The sequence below is a fragment of the Xenopus laevis genome, chromosome 9_10L (assembly GCF_017654675.1).
Source record: "Xenopus laevis strain J_2021 chromosome 9_10L, Xenopus_laevis_v10.1, whole genome shotgun sequence".
Classification (NCBI taxonomy): Eukaryota; Metazoa; Chordata; class Amphibia; order Anura; family Pipidae; genus Xenopus; species Xenopus laevis.
Window position 1 is genome coordinate 90,688,005 of NC_054387.1, and position 24,335 is coordinate 90,712,339.

Sequence of the window (24,335 nt, forward strand, 5' to 3'; positions counted from 1 at the left end):
ATCGTTCGATTTTAGCGATCGAATGGTCGAATGGGCGACCGATTTTGACGCGAACGCCTATTGGCGAACGTCGCGCGACGTTCGCGAACTTGCGGCGGACGCGAACAGTCGAAGTTCGCGCGAACTAGTTCGCCGGCGAACAGTTCGCTACATCCCTACTGGTGAGAAAGCATTTGGAGGAGAATAGTTAACCATAGAAGAGGAGATTGGTAGCAGGTGATTAATCTCCTTGTTGACCATTGCCCTTATTTGTTAATACCATCTAGTGATGGACAAATCTCTCCGAAGTCAGTAGGTGTCAAAATTATTTTGACGCGCAACAATTTTGACACGAGCGACAATTTTTATACGTGTGACGCTTTTGTCCAAATGCATTAAAGTCAATGGGTGTCCGAATAATTTTGATTTGCGACTATTTTTATGCGCACAACAGTTTTTACACGCGTGACTGTCCAAATGCATTAAAGTCATCCGAATAATTTTGGCGTGCGACAATTTTGATCAGCAACTATGTTTTTTGTCGCAGCAAATTTTTCCACTGCAAATTTTCGCTGCACTTTTGCAGTTGGCGAAATATGGAAATTCGAAGCGAAGCCATGCCTGGTGAATAAATTTGTCTATCACTAATACTGTAATTTTAGTTTAATCTTTCCCTAATATATGATATAGTGGTCAAAGATCCCACAACATGGAAAAAAACAAGGGTTCTTTAATTAAAAGTGCAAAGTTTGCATCAAGTCTTGTAACTTATAGCAACCAGTAAAATGGTTTCTTTTGAACAGCTGGCCACACTGTGATATTATAAAGAAAAAACAATATGCTGAGGAAACACTGTAACTGAAATTGGAAGCTTTCTTTAAAAAACTCTCTAGAAAAGAAGGTCTTCTTCAACCAAATAGATCTTATTCCAAATGTATAAGAGCAATGGCTAATGCGGTATTTAGCACACTTTTTTCCTAGGTAACAATAGTTGGTATAACCTTTGAAATTATTCCTCATTTTAAAGGGGAGAACCTTCAAACAGCACTGTTTTCTAATCTGCCATTTATAGCCAGTCCAATTCAAGTCAGCAGGACATTATATTCAAGTCTGTCCTTTAAAGGGATGCCTGAGATCTCCCCTTTAATTTAAAAAGGTAGTTGAAAGGTAACGGTGACTGGAGACAAGATAATTAAATCAGTCAACGGGTAGCATGTTGCGCCTGATTGAAAGCATAACATATGATGACTTTTTTTTTAACCTGCAGCAAACAGTAGATATCATTATATTTCCCCAGAAATTTGTATATGCCATTGGTGTTGCTTCTGCCTAAAATATGGTATGATGATGTTTGAGCAAAGTGGCATCATCTCTATGTCTGGTGTGAATTTTTTTTTTTAAGGTCTTTTAAAAAACAAACAAAAAAAAAACTGATGTATTTTTAAAGGAGACATTTTGTGTGAAAAACAAAACAGAAATGTTCCAGTGTATTATACTCTTAGGGGCAGATTTATCAAGGGTCAAAGTGAAAATTTGAAGTAAAAAAAATTCAAATTTTGAGCTATTTTTGTGTACTTCGACTATCGAATAGGCAAAATTTGATTCGAATTTGAAAATAATTTGACTATTCGAATATCGAAATTTATCATGTACGGTCTCTTTAAAACTTTGACTTCAACCATTCGCTATCTAAACCTTGCTGAATTGCTGTTTTAGCCAATGGGGGACCTCCTAGGAGTCATTTGGTAGACTTTCTTGGGGCAAATACTTTGATTTGAATTCGATCGAATGCTAAAACTTAGATTTGAACGTTTCGAATACAGCCTGTTCATCCGAAGGTAAAAACTTCAATTTGTTTTTTAATAGATTTCGATTGGTCTTTTTATATTCGAATTTCAAAGTTATATGTCTCCTTTAACTATTGTATGCACTCAAACTTTTACATTCTATGCTATTGGCATGAGTGTATGTCTAACACATGTATAGCAGAGAGAAGTATATGATTTTTATGTAAGCTGCACCAGTCTTTGGAGATCTATTTTTTCTGCATGACAAGTTGCATTTGAATTAATATGGAAAGATTAGCTGGCATGCTGCACCACATGGAAAACCAATAAATCATCTTAAAGTAGTTGTAGTAATCTGAATACTATGGGCGACCAAATCGAAAAACCCTACTTAAATCCTCAACCTGCATTTGTCTGCATGAATCACCATCCCTCCACCATAGTATTTTTACTCTTGGTGAATGTAAAATGAGGCTTAGATTGAATTTAACTTATCTTAAAGAGAAATTAATTTTAATATGGTGTGCTGGAAGTTCAATCGTAATTCCATTTGGAAATGAGACTTAGTCTCTGTCCTTTCCCTACTGAAAAGATCTGTCTTTCTAGCACAGAGCATGTCGAGATGGACTGAATACCTTTAAACGATCCATTATCTTTTTATTGGTTCAGACACTAATGGAAGCATCCATGACAGCTTTGTTTTACAAGCTGAATACTTTAATTAGGCTGGTTGCTGATCAGTTGTTGGGATATCTATTGTGACATTTATCAAAGAGCCTGAAAAGCACTTTTTTTTTCCTCTTTTGTGTGTATTGTTTGTTAATTCACAAATCCTCATAGTAGTTTAAAGTATAACTGTATTGCTGATCCCCTCTCTTTTATTTACTTGCCACACTTTTTTTTTGCAATCTCTATATTTAATCTTTCTTTAAATTCTGCATTAACTAATGTATCTCATTAAAAATCAGCTTCTTAGCTAGCAAATGGAGTGCAAAAATCTCTACCCCATATCCTTTAAGCAATGGTGTCTATAATCCCTTAGATTTGTTTGCATAATTTCACATTGGGTGACTGTTCTGTAGCAAAGTAAATGATCAGTCTATGGAGAAAAGCTGCTCCTATGTAATACAGTTTAGGAACTTCACTTTTTAACTGTATTTAGGCCATTGGAATAAAGATGCCTTTTTAGTTTTATAGTAATCTCTCTCTATGTAGTCAGATTTAAGTGGTATACACAAATATGAGAGAAAACCAGCACTGGGGTTTTAATTATAAAAAAAATTAATTTGAAAAAACATTGTGGGAAGATCCTTGGTACTGGTTTTCCCCTTATGAGGATTACCTGGGGAGTTTAGTTGTGACCCTGTTTGGCCTTACATATTGCTAATTATGATATACTGTGGCATGCGTCCAGTAGCTCTAAGCCATGCCCCTTCTGGCTTCTTCAAATGTAACACCGTGGGCATATTTGCTTAAGTGTGAATTTTAACCTTGTTTAACATTGTCACCTACAATTTTAGTGGGAAATATTCTCTACTCAATAAATAAAGTATGTTGGACATTAGAGAATTAATTAAAGGTATATTTTCAGACCAAGTTCTTCAGTAAGTATACCATTTTGTTTAATATTAAAAATCTTCCATTTAAAATCTGGCGGGCCAGAAACACCATAAATAACAATATAAATACATAAAAGATAGTTATCAATTTACTACAGGTAGGTGGTCACCTATTTAAAATCTTAGTAATACAATTTTTACTCCTAGGTTGTAATAGGTGGTTCCCCCAGTTTTGTAATAGCGTGAAAAAAACTGTGAGTAATAGTTCTCCAACTTGGAAGAAATATGTGTGGCGTGAGTTATAGTTCTCAAATTCATTGATTAGGTACAAGGTAGCTTTCCCAGTGAATTACCAAGCTAATTATCTGAAGATATAGATGAGAAAGGTTTACTGGGGAGTCCCCCACTTCCCCTCTCTTTCCAGCTGTAAGTGCCCCCCAAAAAAATGGACCATGAAAGTGGTCCATGAAAGGTCCAAACATATACAATGCTATATGGCCAGACCAAACAATTACATGTATTATTGCAAAGCATCACACTAGTTTTACTCAGAGGACTTGTTACGTCTAAAGTTAGCCATGCACAGGCCCATCTCCTACTCTCTCCAAGCTGATCAGAGCATGGTCTGAACAGAGGAGCTCACACAACGGCCACAAACAGACACCTTTTTTTTTTGTGTCAACAATTTGTACAGAGCGTGCAAATGATTGGAACATCAGGAAGTGGAGAGGAGCTTCAACTTCCTTATTTACAGATACACCAGTTTTGTTTTGTACAATTTTATTTGTACATGTATGACCATCTTAAGAAGATTTATAGACATAAGTCTTACATTTTGTTGGTGTGTGTAGGGCCACCTTAAAGGAAAAGCTTGCAGTACTTGGTGGTGCCAAATATTCTATCAGTGAGCACAACGGAGCGATCCACTTCTGTCTTCAAATTTCCCGGGGGAAAAGGCATGCACAATTGAACGAAATAGCCAACTTTAAAGTTTGGCTTTTTGTTCTACTGTGCATGCGAAGCCGCGCGAAGAAGGAGAAAGACGGAAGATCGATCCGTGGTGCTCATTGGTATAATCCTGGGCCGGTTCACTTTTCTGCTGATAGCAGCCGGGGGTTTCAGGTAAGTAACTACTATAACTTGGGGGTGCCTAACATTTGGCACCCCCAAGTGCTGCAAGCCTTTGCTTCTCCTTTAAGAATATTTGTATATGAATATCTTGCATTCCCCATTAAGAGTGTCATAAAATGAAACATCAATCTGCCTTCTATGTATTAAGTTGGTTAACTTTTACCTTTCCTTTTTTTTTGCTTGTACATAATTCTTAATCGTGTAAACAGTTGATTTGTAAATGATTACTGTGTATCCTAGCTGCGGTTTTATTACAGAACAAGAAGCAATATCACAGAAAAAAATGTCATCAAAGAACACTTTTGGCGAATTCTCATGACACAAATGTACTGTTTACAACATGCTTATGGGAATCGTATCCTCTCACAACACCCATGAGCAGCCCATAATCCACTACACATGGTATAGTAGAGAATGATGAATATGTGGTTTTCAGGCTTTTTATATCTACTTTAATCACATTTAAGGATTTTAAATTATTAATACTCATTTTCTTTTTAAATAGATATTGATGATTTAGAAATGGCAAATACACTGACCAATTTAGGAGAAATCAGCAGAGAAATTGACCTAAAAACGATATAATCAATTAAAATATAGAAAGTGCAGTCCATACAGATTCAGTAGTCAGTGTATAAAGTTTGAACAACAGCAGGTGGCAATACAGAGATATGATGCCTGAACATATGGAATCAATATTAAATACATTTTATGCTTTGGGAATCTATACACAAACACAGACTTCAACGCATATCTTAGAAGAGAAATTACTTCTATAAATACACTATATAGTAACTTCATATCCAACACTGGCAGCAATCCATTACTTAATAATTTTTCTTTACTTTTTAATGTAAAGAATATTGACAAATACATTCAGCAGCCTGTGATTTGGTTGTGGGCAGACGAAGTCCTGCTGCAATCTGTTGTGCATTTTTGGGGCTCAAATTCCACCCGTGTAAGCACTTAAAAACGGGGCAGATCTCTGAGATATAACAGCAGTTAAAAAAAAAAAAAGATCAAAATTCGGAATTACTGAGCAGTTGAACGCTATGGACGCAGGGGAAACCTAGAATTACCTGCCTTAAATGTCTGCAATTTTAGGGTTCTCTTAGTGGGTTGCGTCCATAGCTGCAACAGACGTGTGCTAAATGAATTGGACAATCATGCAGTTATTGATGTTGCACACCAGAAATTATGACATCACGACTTTGAAAAACATGCACTGTGACTTGTACACATTTTGGCAAAACAGATGCTAATTTGTGCGTCACATGCAATGGATTTAACATAGCAAGTGCTGGTAATGATGCTGGAATTATATGAAAAATGCTGAATTGTCAGACAAAATATTGTATTTTTTTCCATAAAATTGTAGAAGCTGTTCTATGTTAATAAGTGTAGGCCGTTGTACGTTGCATACAGTGACTGGAGTAATTAAAACTTAGTTTATTGAAAATCCATTAAAAAAAAAACACAAGTTAATTTCCTGAATGTGACATCTCCCCCACGCTTGCTGCATTTCGTGGCTTCTCGCCATTTCCTCAGAAGAATTCTGAGGAAGTGGCGAGATGCCACGAAACGCGTCAAGCGTGGGGGAGATGTCACATTCAGGAAATGAACTAATTTTTTTTTTAATGGATTTTCAATAAACTAAGTTTTAATTACTCCAGTCACTGTATGTACACTTACACCAAGTTCGTCTGGATCCGGGGACGTGATACACGTTGCAGCACAGGTGTTACCTGGACCCGCGTGGACAGGTGCGGGTGAGTACTCGAGGTTTATGCTATTACATACTCTGTTAATAAGTGAGCTTTATATAATAAGCTTATAAACAGGTATCGGATCTGTTATCTGGAAACCTGTTATCCAGAAAGCTCTTTATTACATAAAGTCTCATGGACTCCATTTTATCGAGATTATCCAAATTTTTTAAAAATTTCTTTTTTTCAGTAATACAGGTATCCAGAATGCTCGGGTATCCAGAATGCTCGGGTCATGAGCCTTTCCGGATAACTGATCTTTCCGTAAATTGGATCTTCATATCTTAAGTCTACTCGAAAATCATGAATGCGTTAAATAAACCCAATGGGCTGGTTCTGTTATCAATAATGATTGATTATATCTTAGTTTGGATCCAGTAAAAAGTATTGTTTTATTATTACAGGGAAAAAGCAAATCTGTTTTCAAAATTTGGATTAAATGGAGTCTATCTGAGCCTTTCTGTAATTTGGAACTTTCTGGATAACAGGTTTCCAGATAATGGATCCCATACCTATAATAAAACAGTACCTTCTACTTGATCCAAACTAAGATATAATTAATCCTTATCGGAAGCAAAACCAGCCTATTGGGTTTATTTAATGTCTACATAATTTTCTAGTATGAAAATCCAAATTATTTAAAGAAAGATCCGTTATCAGGAAAACCCCAGATCCCGAGCATTCTGGATAACAGGTTATGTAACTGTATATTAAATATATTAGTATTATTTTATTTTGAAGGTTAATTTTAGTCTTAAGGATTTTAGCAAACTCTTGCTCTTAACTCTTTATCAGTTAATGCGATTAAAACTAAGTTCCATCCCTGCCATAAAGTTAAGTATTGCAATTTAGATTGAACAGTTAATCCTATTCTTGTGCTTGGGAACATTATGCATGCATACCATGGCACATTGCATACTTGACAGTATTTTCTTAGCTTTATTAAACCGTAGATATTAATAGCCTTTAGCAAGTATCCACAGACATCTGGCATGATTGGGAAACATTTTGTTGCCTACGAGACACACGTTCTATCACTGGGCAGCGTCTAAAGGTGCCATCTGTATTATGTAAGGTCAAAACGATACTTTATCTCCCCCGTTTCCTCCATACTGTTTTGCAGTGGGCTGCTTTGTACATTAAATTCATTAGTCTTGATTGGAGCTAGTGTATGCATGATATGGTTGTGGTGTTCAAAGGCAAATCCGAAATTAGGTACAATAAATATTCATTCCATCTTGCCTTTGTATTTGTGGAAATCTGCACATTTCATTGGCAGCATTGAAACTGGATGCTCTGCACACCTTGAGGCTGCTCCACTATGAGACAGCATATTGAAACCATGTCTATGAGAACAGAAGCTCGGCTGTTTTGGACAATTGGCATTGGCCATGTTTGGCGCTTATGCTGCAGGCTATTACTCCAGATGGAGAAAGTTCTGAAACATCAGTGAACCAGAGGAAAACGTGTAAATCCCTTCTTAAATTTATCAACAGGTGTTTTGTAAAATGTACAAAAAAAGCCACAAGATTGCCAGAAAACTAAACTAAGAAGCTTCACTGAGCAGAACTGTTATATAAACTAGTCGTGCATTAGTTTTGTTTTTTGAAGAATATGGTGGGAAGATCAAAGCATATTCTATTTAAAGGAGACATATACGATTAATGAAAAAAAACATAGTTTTGTAGGCAATTATGAGTAATTTATAGTGTTGCTTTTACGTGGTGAAAAAAATTAATATTATCTTTAAAAATAGCCCCTTTATTGGAGCTCCTTATAGATGTTCTCTGGTCACTGTCTGTGTTTCAAATGAGGGGTGGGTGTGTCCTAACGGTCCTGCCAGAAGCACAGTAGGAGGGGGACAGCCAATCACAGCCCTGCAGTTACACAAGCACAGACAAGCTTCAGTCCCCTATCAGGTCCTGCTAGCGGCTGATTGGTTCCTGTCCTACAGTGCAGTGAGCCGAGAACCGCCGGCTCCCCTGCACAGCCTGGGAATTCAGGGAGCAGGAAGTGGAAGAGAATGGAGGGATTATTAGGGTTTTTGCAGAAATATTCAATAAATCAGCCTGACACACTACTTATTTAAGCACAATTCTTCTATTTCTAAATGACTATAATGCACTGGTACGTTCTCAATTTTTACCCAAAATGTCTCCTTTAACATTTTTTATGTCTCTGTAATATACGTGTTGTGTTTTCTTTCTTGCTATCATTGGTAACACTAGGGATGAGAAAACTTTTTTGCCTGGTACAGATTAACAGTGAAAATCGAGGTTTTGCCAGTGGTATACATTTTTGTGACTGTGTACGAGAATTTCACCATGTGTTTTTTCACTGGAAAGCGTTTAAATGATGCCAATGGCATGATCCTTGCATTTTGTTTTGCAGAGGGAAAATAAACACATCTTTTTGCAATAGGGAAAACTCATTTTATTTTGCGCGGAAAAAAAAAAGTTTTGTAGTGGGAATAAAAGCTGAAAAAACTGCCTCCGATGCATTAGTAACACTTGATGTGTAATGGTACATTGCCCTGTAATCACCCCCATTACATTTCTCAGTAGTACTAAGGATCTTTTATGTAAACCATGGATGTCCCTTAAGCTGGCCATAGACGCAAAGATCAGATCGTACGAATTGAGGATTTTCGAACCGTGTGTGGAGAGTCCCGACATTTTTCGTCTAGAGGAGATCGGTCGTTTGGTCGATCGGACAGGTTAAAAGATATCTGTCGGCTGCCGATAATATCTCTGCATGTATTGCCGATCATACAAGACTGTCACCAGCTTTGGTCGGACATAACTATCGTACGATTGCTGTCAGGGGCAAAACATCGGCTGATCTGTTCTTTTACTACTTTATTTGATCAGAGTGGTTAGTGGCAGGTCGGGAGATAGAGAAGTCCAATCGTACGATGATTCGTACGATTGGATCTTTGCGTCTATGGCCAGTTTTAGTACTTTTGCTTAGAGATTTTCTGCCTGGGGGCTGGCTTTTCCAGCCTGCATCTGTCACCCTTCACTTGCATGTTCCTACGTGCTTTTGCTCTTCCACCCCTTATAAATACAGTACTGCCAGATGCAGGCATCCGTTGTGCTCCAGAGTGGCGTGCAGACACCTGATTCAATTCAAGTAGAAAGAAAGGCAGTTTGCGGCCCATTTCTTTGCACTTTGTAGCCAATTTTTTGCACTTTGCATACTACGGTATCTTCCCAGGTCATAAACAAGTATGTGTGACTTTTGACAGACTGTTATGGCTTAGTATTGCAAGCAGACACAGGTGAGGTGTCTCACTCCAGCTTTTGTGGGCCTTGAGACATTACCACCACCTTTGGTAAAAGAATGGTCAGATGTTTATCCTGCCAGAGTGTCACATATATCGTAGACCTGAACTATTTATAGGGAGTAAAGTGGGCTCTTCATATTTTCGTGGTGTCTGTTCTGACACTCTGTGTTTATTTCACGGACATATTCCTAGCACTCGTGCCTTCCACATTACCTGGTTTGTCTGTGTGGAACCACATGCTATGCATGCCTGCAGACAATACTGGAGTTGAATTTAACTCCATGTCCTGCCACCCCACAAAATTCTTTGCGTAAAAAATCGTGGGGCCAAAACATAAGAAATTGTGCTCCGATGACTTTGCTAATCTCAAATGTGTCCATGTGAATTTGAGGGGAATGACTGCACCTGTGTCTGTCACTTTAAATATCATAGACTTTGCTGTATTGTCTTGAAATGGTCTTGAAGTACCTTTAGTATGGTAAGTAAAATGCCTGAGGAATTTAGCAACAATTGTGTTTGTGATAATCATTGAGTGTGAATGCAGATCCTGGAAGTTTGTAGACTGGGGATGGTCCCCAGACTAATAAACTCCTTTTTGGATGGCAATATATTAAAATCTGGCCTGCAGATATGCAATATAGTGAATAACTAGCCCACTTTATTGAAATGGTTGGAGAGCGCCAGTCTCAAAAAAATTAAAATGTTACAAGTTTGAAGAAGGCTGATATTTACAATATAAATATTAGCAGCTATTTTACAATGGATCTTCATTTACATATTCCCCACAATTCTGCAAATGTTTGACAACACTACAAAAATTAGTATAAAAGAATTTATTAAATGGCAACTATTTTTTAACCTGATGTTTTTTTTTTTATCTCTTAACTTCCAGGAACGATTGGAAACTGTTCAAAGAAATACTACAGATAATCTTGCCATCTCTGAACAGAATGGTGTGCAAGAGAAGCTGAAAGGTAAAGTACAGTATGAAGCCCTGATTTCTGACATTATCAATAAGTCTTTATTAGTGCAATACCATAGTGTAATGGAACAGACATGTTAACAGACATGTACTGTAGGAAACGACTGCCAGGTGACATATTTACCAAACATCCTTCTATTAGCTAAATTTAAAGTCTTGTCAAGATACGTTTTAATGGTAATGTATAGTGCTACTCTACTGATTCACATAAGAGACCTATAAGATGCAATTGTGTCCCCTTTTAAGAGTGGCCATTAAATGGACAGTGGGTACCTGTGTTTTGGATCAGATAGATTGGCATGTAGGGTTAAGTAATTTGATTGTGTGATACACAGGTGCCAGGAAGATTGTCTGACAACTGTATTTTCCAAGGCAGCCATTGTTCCCCCACATATGCAGGTTAGATATACTGATATTGAGACATAACAGGCCAGCTGCAAAAATGGACACACACGCCTGTCAAAACTATTGCTTCAGAGTTATATGGGTATGGGATCCGTTATTTGGAAACCCATTATTCAGAAAGCTCCAAATTATGGGAAGGCCATCACCCATAGACTCTATTATAATCTCAAAAAAAAACAAACAAAAAAAAAAACCCTCAAATGTTTAAAAATGATTTTCTTTTTCTCTTTTATAATAAAACAGTACCTTATACTTGATCCCAACTATGATAAAATGAATGCTTATTAGAGGCAAACCATCCTGTTGGGGTTATTTAATAATACATTTTTTAAGTAAACCTAAGGTATGGAGATCCAAATTGCAAAAAGATCCCTGTTCCAGAAAACCCCAGATCCAGAGCATTCTGGAAAATAAGTCCCATACCTGTACATACAGTGATGGTTAGGCAGGTTTGGTTGAAAGTGACGGAATAGCATGGTTTGGTGCATTTAAGGATAAAGACACGCAAATTGAATAGGCCATTCATATTACTGCACCTGCATAAACATTTTGCTTTTTATTAGCTATAAGGCATATGCAAAAGTGAACTTTTGTATTGACATTGGGCAGATTTGCAGTAACCCATGGTGCCCAATCAAATGTTTGTTTCAAATCTTTCACTTGAATAAAGCTAATCACTGATTGGTTGCCTTGGGTTCCTCTGTATGTTCAGAAGGCTGACCAATTGCTGAATTATGTGTGTGCATACAGCAAATTGAGAGCATGTGCTGGTACCATAACCTCACAAATGGTACACTGTGTTACCTTGGACTGGCCCAAAGTAAAAGAATTCTAAAGACAGTTGCTGAACTCTAATTTGAGGAGCATTTATTGGAAATTTTGCTTCAGACTAAAAGGCATATCTCGGAGTAACTTGGTCATTTTCTGTATTCATAAAAGTAGCTTTTTGAGCTCCATGATGCAGTTTTTAAATCATGGTTTATCTTTCAAAATGTTTTTGTTAGTAAAAAATTCACTCCAACAAGCTATGGCAGAGAAATAAAGTAAAAGCACTTATGATAAAACACTATATTACACCACTCAAGACCTAGCATAAGCCATTGGCAATGGGCCAGACTTAAGCTGCAAGAATTTCTTGTGTGAAAAGTGCTGTATAAAAAGTAGCAGCACTCAGTGGCAGTTTTAATGCAGTTTTCTGACAATTTTTTTGACAGCTTTATAAATATGTCCCATAGATTCTGAGAGACAGACTCAGTAGAGGCTTTCCTAGGAGCCCGCCTGAATACCAAAAAATGATCTCCTAAACTTTAACAGCATTTGTTTCTAGTGGAACAGCCTCATTTGTAATGTCTCGGTTAATATGACAAGAATGATTTTTGTGAGTATCTCTGGGCTACACTGTCAGTACATGTGCCATTTGGAGGAATTATTATTTTTGATGTCCTATTTCTGTATCTGACCCTGCCAGTACACTTTGATATATTTTATTGCTTTGAGTCCTTTATGCAACGCTTATATTCTTCCTCTTTTCTTGAGGCCGGTAATGGGCTTTTTGAAGCTGTTGACACACCACAGATAAAATTGTTTTAAAGAGGAACTATTACAAAAAAGAAAATGTTATTTCCGATTCATCATACTAAAATAAGACATTTTTTAAATGTAACCAATTAAACATTCTGAACAGTTTTTGAAATATTCAAGTTACTCTTCACTATCCCCCTCTCAGCATCTGTTGCACTCCATTATCTCGTCATGCAGTTAAATCTAATATATCTTTTAGAGGGGCTACTTTTTCATAGAAGATGTAGAAGAGCTATCTAGAAATCCTGCCCCTCTCTATGTTGAATTTTTGCAGTTGCAGTTGGCAGTTATTTTTTTTAGATATTGTTTTTTACTAGTGTCAGTTATTTGAGTGAGCTCTAATTCATCTGATAGGAAAGGGAGCCCCCCTATAAGATATATCTGATATAACTGTCAATGAAAATCTGAACCCCAAATCCTGCATCAAGAGAGAACGAAGAGAAACAGACGCTTAGAGAGGGATAGTAAAGAGTAACTTGATAATTTCAGAAACGGTTCGGCATTTTAACAGATTGTATTTAAAAAGTTTCTTCTTTCAGTGTGATGAAGCTTATATTACATTTTCATTTCCGAGATAGTTCCCCTTTAAGTTTTGTAAGAGTTCTCAAACTCAAATTTTACTGTATAATTATTAAATAAGGGAATTAATGAATTAAGTCATGATTAAAGCATCAACAGATACAAGTGATATTGGAGCCTTCAGAGAACAAAGGGTGACATTGGTTTTACTACATCTATATGCATAGAAACATCCAGTTCCAGATCAGTTTCTACATACAGGTCAAGATCAATAAGACTTAAGGTGGCCATACACGGGCCGATAAAAGCTGGCAACAGACCGAGTCGGCAGCCTATTGGCCCGTGTATGGGCCCCCCCGACGGGCTTTCCCCAGATCTCGATCAGATGGGACTAAAAATCCTTTCGGATCGCGGCCACATCTGTTCGTTGATGTGGCCCCGCGATCCGACCGCCCGTTACTATTCGTTAGGATCCAATCGTTGGGCCCTAGTGCCCACGATCTGATTAGCCCGATATTGCCCACCTCAAGATGGCATATTGGGGAGAGATCCGCTCGTATGGCGACATCGCCAAACAAGTGGATCTCTCCGTGTATGGCCACCTTTAAGGGAATTATATTTGTGCTGCTAGTGTCTGTGCAGGCTGCCACCAAACAAAAAAAGAATGAAGAAAAGTGTGTCTGCGGCCCTAACTCACCAATGTTTAATCAAAAAAATGAAGTACCACTAATGGGGATAACAGCAATCATAAATGTCTTTCATGGTGAATTGCTTGTTTTTTAGAAGCTGTTGAACAAATCGAACATGGAAGTGGGAAAATGTTACGGAATAATAGCAAGAGCAGATTAAATATATCTGAATAGTTCTTTGTAATGTAAGATAAATATTGAAACAAATAATACATTATACAAGATGCTTCCATAGAAAGCCTACAGAAAATATTTACATATACACATTATTATTATTATTATTATTATTATTATTATTATAGTATTTATATGTTTTTCCTGATACTGACCGTACCTTTTTTATCCTAAAACTCTCAGTATTCCTCACAACTTAACACCAACTATTTTCAGCTATTTTCTGGGGAAGCTATCCCTGTGGTCAGCTGGGAAACAGCAGAGCCATTTTAGGTGAACCATTTAAACACCTGCCTTAGTTTAAAATACAATCTTAATGCTTTTATGTATCGCTTAGATACTTGGAAACAGTGCCATATAATAACACTCCTGCACATAGGTAGAGGGTTACTTTGCAGGTATGTTTAAACTGTAGAAAAGAACTGCCAGGAAAGGTAGCAGAATGCAAACCTTGTCAACATCTCTCTTTATGATTGTATCTGATACTCTCATGCATAAAGAGTAGATAGAGCACTTCTCTTTGGATGATTGCGCATCACATTAGTACCCAAGTCAGCAGTAGCACCATAAGAAATATTTTTGTTTGTATTGACAAGGCAATGTCAAGATTAAGCATAAACTATTATAGTGACCTGGCTCATAACATCTGATGTCATTCCTGTAAAATCATTATCGAAATTGAACTTACAGCAGTTTACAAAAGTCTAATGAAATAAAATCTAAACAAAAAGCAAAAACACACAATTTTGAAGAGAAAACAGAAAATAAATCATCCAGTCACCACTGGAGAACTGCCATGTCTGTTTGTATCCTGGAGTCACCAAGTCTGCAACTCAACCATTAGATTACACTGCTTAGCCAATGTGCTAGTTATTTTGCTATATCAGTAATCAAACTGCATTTCTTGAGTTTGTCAAGTGCAATTTGGAATTGATTGGAAATAAGAGCTTTGTCAGTTGAGATCAAATTTAACTATTTAACCTTTAACACCATTAGTATTTTTGATATCAGAAAAGGGAGGCATAGCAATGATAGAACCTTGGCAGGGGGTCCTTGCTGCTCTGGAGTTTGCTTTGCTGTCATGGCCCAACTTATTTAATAAGACTTTATATTCATAATAAACACAGACCATGAAAAGCCATATATCAGGTCTGCATTGGCCAGTTATCAAGCCTTTGTTGGCATCGGCAGAACCTTGAAATGTATAAAACTGCAGTTAGGATTTAGGTGGTTATTCCAACAATTAGAATATCTATTTAAATGTGGAAAACCTAACAAATAGAGCCTACAATTCATAGAGGATTTTTTTTGGCATACTTTGGCCAGACAGTGGGTGGCCAGTGTGATCAGTAGATTTTGTGATTCTTCCGCTGTTGCTCTATTGCTTGATGTGCCTGCGCCCAAATACATTGTCTCCGGTGTAGACAGACTCGGCAGCTTTTGTGCCGATACCTGATTTTGCATTTCGTGCTGAAATCTGCCGCATCTGCCTGAGCCAAGGCAATTTATTGGGGTATGGGCACATGGAACAGCAGAGCCTCAGTTTCTCCACAGGCCAAGATCTGCAACATCTATCTCTAGAGCTGATTTGGTTCAACATGTGCATGACAAATTGTGCATGGTCAAAATGCATGACCAGCTTCAACTGATAGCATTAACCCTTCAGCAGAACAATAGGCTTAACCCTCTAAATGCTGACTGTCAGCAGTAATTCCTTTATCTCCATTGCAGTCATACTGGCACAGGTTTAAGACTAAGGGCACATGTTGTGTTTTCTCAGCCACCAGAAAAACACTGACAGAGAAAATGCCAATTTGCTCCTTACTGCTCCATGGTCAGGAGCACTGACAGGAATGGCATCCATCTGTCATTACACGTGTAGGATTTTGGCCTAAAAACTGTTAACTGAAACATTAGGAGCAGATTGCTCTTTTATTCTATATTGTTTTGTTGAATGTATGCCATAAGCCTAAGCATATGTCCTGGAAAAGGTAAGAAGCAGTGAGCCTTGAGTGACTTATGCAGCCTATCTGGCTATTATGAATCCCAAAGCAAACTGAAGAAAACTGAAGCATGGATATGGCCAAAAATGCTGTATTATATACTGAACTTATACCAGATCAAAGGTTCTGCAACCCTATAACAATAATTATGTATGCCGTTTCAGTTGTCAACAGGAGCTTCCTATGTAACATATTTTTAGTGTCATAAAATGAGGTTTGTCTGTCACAAAAGCTGATGTTACAGGGATGATTATTTATGATGCAGAATGGACAGGTTTTTCCAACCTCCATTAATTACTAAACAGCCTATTATCATGACTTTGTGTGTAAATCCCTAAACTCTGGTAACTGACAATAGCCCAGATTTACTGTAAATCAGCAGAAAAGAAATGGGGAGCTCCTGGGCGCATCTTCTGAGGCACAGGTCACTGCTAAAAGTGGTGTGGTTTTTCTAGCATTTCTAGCCTACTCCCTTTTTAAGCTTTTAAGTTAAGTTTTCCTTTAAGTAGGATGTCTACCCATTATGTAAAATTATTTTCATGGAGGTACCCATACTGTATGTAATAAAAATCTATAATACAAAAATGCTATCAGCATGTGATAGACACACTTTCAGCCAACATAGAAACTACCATGTGCTACCCACAATTTAGTAGTAAAATGCTTGTTTTTCAGAGTCTGTTTAATTAAAACAAAGAGACAATTCTCAGCCCGAAAATTAGCAATCTCACTTTACGTTAATTGTATATTAATTTTTGAATGAAAGTTGTTCTGCTTCTGCAATTTCTTATCTGCTTTTTGTTAGATCACTTAAGTTTTGTCGGCTTATTTTCCTGGGTCCTTTTGTGTCTAGCAATAATTTAAATTGTGTTGACTTTTGTGTATTAGAGTAGCCTAGGTTCAGGATATATCACAGCTAGCACTCAAAACATTTTAAAATATAATTTCTATGCTATTTTTATAATGGGAAAATGGCACAATTTAGGAATATTCAATCTTTTTGTTAATCCTTTGGGTGTCCTTAAAGGCAGAATCTAACATATGATCAAATAGCACAAAACCAAAGCCCATCTGTGCCATATTTACTTTTGGAGAAGCTATTGGAAGGAGAAAGAACAAGATAAGCACTTGAGATTAGAAGAAACATATGTCACACTGGTAAACTCAAGAAATCTGGAATATGACTTCAAAATATGACCCCTCTGTTTAAAATCAAGCAATGTAATTTATTCAGTATCTGTTTCCTCCTGAACAAAATGTGATATCTTTAGAAGCTTGACTAATCACATCACATGGAATATGTATCCAAAACAAAGCAAATTAAACATTAACACTCATGATTTAAAAAAAAATGTGATTAAAAGGTTTTTTTCAATTGCTTTATCACTTTCAGCTGGAAATTGTATTATGTAGAGTTTTTCTATGGATTTTATACCATCAACATCAATTAAGGAGACTGTTCCATTTGGCCATAAAGACTTGGGGGTCCCCATCCTTTTTAGTCAAACTCAAATGTAAAAAGTGTTGGAGAGCAACACAGGCATTAAAAACAACTTCTTCAAAGTTGCCAGTTAAGTCCTTTGACTATTTAGTATCCCCATGTGGTCTGCTAGCCTACAGAAGGCTCTGTTTGGAGTCTGTTTGGAGAATGTGTATTAGGCCTACAAACCAGGTACAGGAATGGAAACCAGTTTTACAGAAAGCTCCAAATTACTTGAAGGCAATTTGAATCAAATAATTCTAATTTTGAATAATGATTTCCCTTTTCTCTGTAATAATAAAACAGTACCTTGTACTTGATCCCAACTAGCATATAGTTAATCTTTGTTGAAGGTAAACAATCCTATTGGGTTTATTTAATGTTTAAGTGACTTTTCAGTAGACAAAGTATCAAGACCCAAAATAATGTAAAAAAGCCTCATCTGGAAAACCCCAGGTCCCGAGCTGGATAACAGGCCCAATACCTATATTTGAAAATGATTTGCTTTGAGGCTGGTGGGAGTAACACTAATTGAGGATCAATTAAACAGAGTATTGCCTGTGAACAAAGTTCTTTGTCCTGTATGTTTCTGCATGTAAGGTATACGTTCTCCACAACAACTACACCCCCTGGTATTTTGCAGCTTCATTTGATTCAATTCACTTTGGCAATCTCTTCCATGTTTGAGTGTCAGGCCCCGGGCTTACCACACTACCACCTCCTTTTTTCTCTTCTCATTTATGCTCTCCTTACTGATGCCATTTAACCCTTCTTATCATCAGTTTTAGCCTTGCTATCATTTCCCCTTGCCAGAGTATAGTGAAATTCCAAGCCAAAGTCAAGGGATGGATCCTTTCCTGTAAATCATTGCCTACTTTAGCTTTATGGACAACATTAGGGATACAAGATAAACAGCAGGAGAAAAGCACCAGAATTAGATTTTACAAGCTCAACTTAATAATGCATGCCACAAAACATTTAAACATTCCTGTCAAGTGACATGATCTTGACTATGAGAAGGATTTAAATCTGGAGAGGGAATTGCTTGGGAATAATATTTTGATTGTTGATATCTGAGCGGACTTAGTGTTTATAAGGCTAATTGCTGGGAAGTGCCTAATTGATAGCACCTGGTGCCCCACCAGCTACTTCTGCAAAGATAATGAGCTGCATTTGGATCTCTTAAGCCAGCAGCAGAGAGAGAGGTAACATAATCTATCCACCTGCTGTATGGCTCTCTATCTCTTACATCTCAAAACAGAAACCTGTAGGAACAAAATGAGCCATTGTCAGAATTCAGCCATTTATGGTGTTAATGTAGTGAGCTTTTAGCTTGCCTATAGCAGATATATTATGTATGGACATCAACACAGTGTTTGGGACCAGGCGTTTTTCAGATAAAGTGGCTTTCCATAATTTGAATCACTGTGTAAATCTATTAAAAACCTAAGTGAAAAAATCCTAAGAGAATCGCCATAGGTATAGGTTGTGCTTCCCTTTTTCCAGCAAATGTGGTTATTTTCACACTTCTCTTCAAGTTTTATTATTTATTATTTTCTCTCTCTTGAAGATTGAAAGTTTTTTTTCAGTTGTGCAGTGTTTTAAGGGATTCTTATACGAATTATTTTAAATCCCCCCCCCCACAGCATCTCAAACGGATTTAGATCTGAGCTTTGATGTGGTCATTCCAGGGCCCTCTGTTTATTTTTTTCAACTATTACTTGATGCATTTACTTTGTTATGAATGTTTATGGTTATTGTCATGTTGCAATGCCCACTTTCTGTTGAGTTTTTAGCACCATGAAGAATTTTTAGTGCATTCTGTTATAGTGACCTGCACTTGCATTTTGTAGCAAAGCAACCCAAAACTATAACATTTTCCCCACCATGCTTTGTAGTTGTTATGTGGTTCATCTGCTGAATTGTCTTCTGGCACTGTGGCCAAATAACTATCTTCGCCTTGTCTGTCTGGAGCACATTGTTGTAGGAGTTCATGGGTAAACCTCCTGCCACACCTCCCATGGTGATCTAATTTGTGCAGCCTCTTTTTTAATTTAACTTGTGAACTTTTATATTAATAGTAGAGAGAGCTAACTCTAGGTCATGTGATGAGCTTGGGACTCTTAGAAATGCCTTTATTATGACCAATTGTTTGGCAATCTTTAAATCCTTTATCTAAAAGACATATCTATCTGTATAGTTTGAAATGAAGATCAAATATATTTTTCACTGTATTAACATTGGCAAATGCAGGCAGGGCTGCATCGACAGAAAGAGAGAGGTACACCAGTTTGCAATACTTGCATTCAATCTACATTTTTTTCCATTTCTATACACAGATTCATTGAGATTTAATGATCAGAATTCAGAGAATGAAATTCCACCCCCCATCCCACCTTATCCAAAGGAGCATATCATTGTCGAATCTCCTAAACTTAGGTAAGAAATGGATTTCTGTCTTTGCTCTGTTTTTTCTTTCCTATGAAAACATTAATTTAATTGTGTCAAGTAATTTAAGGCTGTAGGCACACGGGCAGAAGGTCTCCGCTGCTCTCAGCCTGCGTATTTTTGTCTAACTCGGTCAATGTAATCTTGCCTTGCTTATCATCTTAGCCACAGGAACTCCTCATTGTTCATCCCTCCATATATAGTTGTTTGAAGTCATTGTTTATCTTTTTACTTTTTGTGTTGCCAACATGCAACAATGTGTTCTATTACTTGTATTTCTTTAGATTGTATTCAAAAATTAATTTCCTTCTGACATCCACTTGATCTTCCTAAGTATACTTCGTGATTTGTAAAATGGCTGTCATGGTATAGTAATTTTCTAAAATTGTTTCAGTGCACACAGATGTGAGTGTCATCTCCTCTCTGTATGATTTCTGTATAAATAAAATTACCTTTAACAACTTAATTTGTAACTCTAGAAGACTGCATGTGTCTGTAATTGCTAATGCATATTCATTTATCGAATGGAAGTCCTATTAGACCCTGCAGAAGGCCACAAATGAAAAAAAGTTTCTTACATTTCTCAATATTTCAATTATATATGAGACTAGTTTATTACTTCATTATACTTATAATATCATTTTAAGTGGTAATATCTTTAAAGTCAGGGCTTGGAGAGTCAGAAACATAAGGATGTCCAGGAATAACACCAGAATGCATAGAAGTAAGAAAGAACTTGGATAAAAAGGAAACTTGCAACAAAACATATGTATATATAGATAGATAGATAGATAGATAGATAGATAGATAGATATTGTATTAACATATTTACATAACAGCTTCTCTGTTTATCTTATTTACTATATTGCTTTAAATGAGATAGTACTTCCTTAAGTCTCCAAATATGCCTACCTTTCAGTCATTGACATCATGGTAAGAAGATTGAACTGCAGTATTTAAACCAATAGAACACACTTCTGAGGATTAATTTTCCAGTCCCTCTCCAATAACTTTCCTATCAATTCACAACCAATTAACATTTATAGATAACATCATTCTCTCTGCCCTTTGCCTACTTCTTAGTGCCATTATACATACTATTTATTAGTGTGCAGGCTTTATGGTAGCGCATGCATAGGTAGGAAAGTGTGTGTGTTGTCATATGTTTATTTTTTTATACCATAACCCAAGGGTCCTCAACCCATGAGCTATATTCAAATGTAAAAAGAGTTGGGGAGCAACACAAGCATGTAAAAAGTCACTGAGAATGTCCGATAACGGTTGCATTTAGCTATTTGATAGCCTCTATGTGGACTGGCAGCCTACAGGAAGCTCTGTTTGGCCGTACATCTGGTTTTTATGCAGTCAAATCTTGCCTCCAAGCCAGAAATTCAAAAATAAGCACCTGGTTTGAAGCCGCTGGGAGCAACATCCAAGGGGTTGGTAAACAACATTTTGCTCACGAGCCACAGGTTGGGGATCACTGGCATAACAACCTCAAACATTATTGCATATATTTGACGTTTGTCTTTTGTTTCACTTTTCTGAACTTGAAAGTCCAAAAAAGGGTGGGTGGAAAGGATGTGCTTTGGGCGCTTGCATCATATTATAGCTTTTAAAGAAGTGTCACGTAATTGTGACTGGCCATTCTTTGTACTTTCTTGCTTCTAAATGGTTTGCTGGCCTTTTACAGGAATGTAGCAGAATCTCAATCGACTGATTCGCTGAACATTAAAGCATCAAGAAGCATGGATATAGGTAAGTGCTGAGCACAACCAGGGGTTAATAAAGCTGAGGGCTGGGTCAAGTCACCAGTGCACACAAGGCAATTCATGTTCATAATCACACCCCAACCTCCCCGCGCATTTACGCTCTCACAGTCTCATCCTGCAGGTGAGGGAGGGAGGAGCTATGTGCCTGGCATCTCCTTACCTTTGCACCCTAGGCATGTGCCTCTTCTGCCTACCCCTAGTTCTGGTCCTGAAAAAGCTTATGTATGTAGTCCAAAAGCTAATTTTGAAAATATTTTCTTGCCCCATCTACCGTATATACTCGAGTATAAGCCGTCCCGAGTATAAGCCGAGGTACCTAATTTTACCTCCAAAAACTGGGAAAGCTTATTGACTCGAGTATAAGCCGAGGGTGAGAAATGCAGGAGCTTCTGGTAAGTTTCAATCTCGTTTTTGGATGACTATTCTTAGGCGCCGGCTACTATTCTAAGGCGCCAGCGAATATTCTTAGGCGCTGGCGAATATTCTTAGGTGCCGGCTACTATTTTAAGGCGCCGGCGAATATTCTTAGGCGCCGGCGACCGTTTTTGCGCTTGACCCGAGTATAAGCCAAAGTAGAGTTTTTCAGCATATTTTGGGGGCTGAAAAACTCGGCTTATACTCGAGTATATACGGTATGTTTCTTTGTGAAAAATGTAAGTCTTGTAAATTCAAACATTTGGTTGAGAGTTTAAAGTTCTTCTTTACTGTATGCCTAAAAGTCATGTTCTAACTGGCTTGTCACTATGAAGCTAAGGGCAGTCTATGGAAGGAAAGTCCTTATTTGTTCCGTAAGGGGCAATATCTCCCATATGGGTTAGTTTTATTAAGCCTCTTTATTTATCAAGGATGCCAATGACAGTTACAATGTTAAAATGGATTTATTTACATTCATTACACTTTTTCTATAGTTAAATGTTCAGAAACAGAGTTAATTGCTATTTATGTTTTAATTATCTTTGTTCTTTTGGTGTAATTGCCAGAAACTAGGACAGTAACTTTGAAAATGTCTATTTACATTGTTTAATTTCTTTATAGCCTTTTTAGCTAACTGTGCGATGGGTTTGAATCCATTTTGAGCAATTACACTTTCAATGATATAATAAAATAATTTTCAGGGGCATCCATACTACATTTTTGTGTTGAAAGCAAAGTAAGAGTTTTGTTTTATTTGGATAGAAGATAATTTTTTTCTATTTCTACCATTCATTTGCAAAGAACACATGGAACATTTTAGCTACTGCAGGGTATTCTTAATGATAATAAGAGTTATTTTGTGCTCTGGTAATTTAAAAGGCACCCATTTGTAGAGGGGGTTGAGAAAGCTGAAGTCTAATTAAGGTCTATGTTCCCTCTGCACAAAGGGGCTGTTATTATAGCAAACCATCTATATACAAAGTAGCTGCAATGACCACTAATGTTTTCTTTCTCTCAGCTTGTAGTATACAACATAAGGATTTCTGTACTGTGCTAAGTGTACTACAAAGCAATTTCCTTTGTTCTAGGGCCCTATTATGTGTAAGTAGAATACTTCTGTATGTATCTCATCTGTGCCTGCAGTACATCAGCCATTATACATATAATTGGCTACAAATGGTCTTCTTTTCTTCTCAAAACTGGTTTGTGACTGTGCTTGTTAAAAATGGGTTGCATCTAGGTGGGAAATCCTACCATGACATTCTAAGCAAAGCTGAATGCCGTGACCCTTTCATAAGAGGCAACTATTTTGTAAAAAATACGAGTATGCAAAGGTTTGAGCTACTAGTTTTTTAATATCCATTTGTCTCTTCTGCCCCTGTGTTAGAGATCTAACTAACCTGTTTCCCTCTAAAAACATAATCATAAGTCTAGCCCCTTCACATGACTATGCTTCTAGGCATTGGCATCTAAAATGCAGGGGCTTTAGTTGCTGCTCATGACATTCTTGTTTTATCGACTGTAAACCTGTTGTAGTTGATCCAAAATACCTCTTGCTAAATGTATTTACAAATGTAGGGACAGGGTCCAAAGTGCCAAAAAACAGGCACCAGTCAGAGGAGAAGACACCAATGCTCTCTCAACCATGTAGATAGCGAGGACTGACAGAAATTGCATCAGCATGTACATGTGTTGGATTTGGGCCAGAAAATGTGCCCCATCTGTGTTTTTGGGCTGAAATCCACCTTGTGTGTGTACCACATTGAGTTTTATAATTTGGCATTTTCACCAACGGCATTTCCCACTTGTGCCATTAGCCTTATACAGGTATGGGACCTATTATCCAGAGTGCCCGGGACCTGGGGTTTTCCAGATAACAGATCTTTCTGTAATTTCAATCTTCATACTTTAAATCTACTATACAATCATGTAAAGATTAAATAAACCCAACGGGCTGGTTTTGCTTCCAATAAGGAATAATTATATCTTAGTTTGAATCAATTACAAGATACCTGTACTGTTTTATTATTACAGAGAAAATTGAATCATTTTTAAAATGTTGGGTTATTTGGATAATGGGAGATGGCCTTTCCATAATTCAGAGCTTTATGGATAACGAGTTTCTGGATAACAGATCCCAAACCTACTTTTTTCCTGCATGGAAATTCCTATACAACAAACGCAAGTGATATCCACCTGATGGTTTTGAATGGTTGCTACATACATTTTTTTTCCCATTTTGGGTTTTTACAACTGGTTAAAGGCCCCCTTTGTGACAATAAAGAATACATATGCTAGGAATACCCAATGATAATGATGATTTTGGTGTTCAAATATAATTATGAAAGGTCCTTCCTCCT

At 37.2% G+C, this 24,335-nt stretch overlaps 1 protein-coding gene across 6 annotated transcripts in view; it reads left to right on the forward strand.

Moving 5' to 3' along the window:
• The window catches only part of LOC108701460 (partitioning defective 3 homolog B), a 653,761-nt gene that overhangs the window by 240,266 nt on the left and 389,160 nt on the right, over positions 1-24,335 (forward strand). For all 6 annotated transcript variants that reach the window (XM_018236176.2, XM_018236179.2, XM_041576955.1 and 3 more), the window contains exons 13-15: positions 10,401-10,482; positions 19,681-19,780; positions 21,483-21,547. In XM_018236176.2, coding sequence (XP_018091665.1) covers positions 10,401-10,482; positions 19,681-19,780; positions 21,483-21,547 — 247 coding nt within the window. The remainder of the gene's footprint in view (positions 1-10,400; positions 10,483-19,680; positions 19,781-21,482; positions 21,548-24,335) is intronic.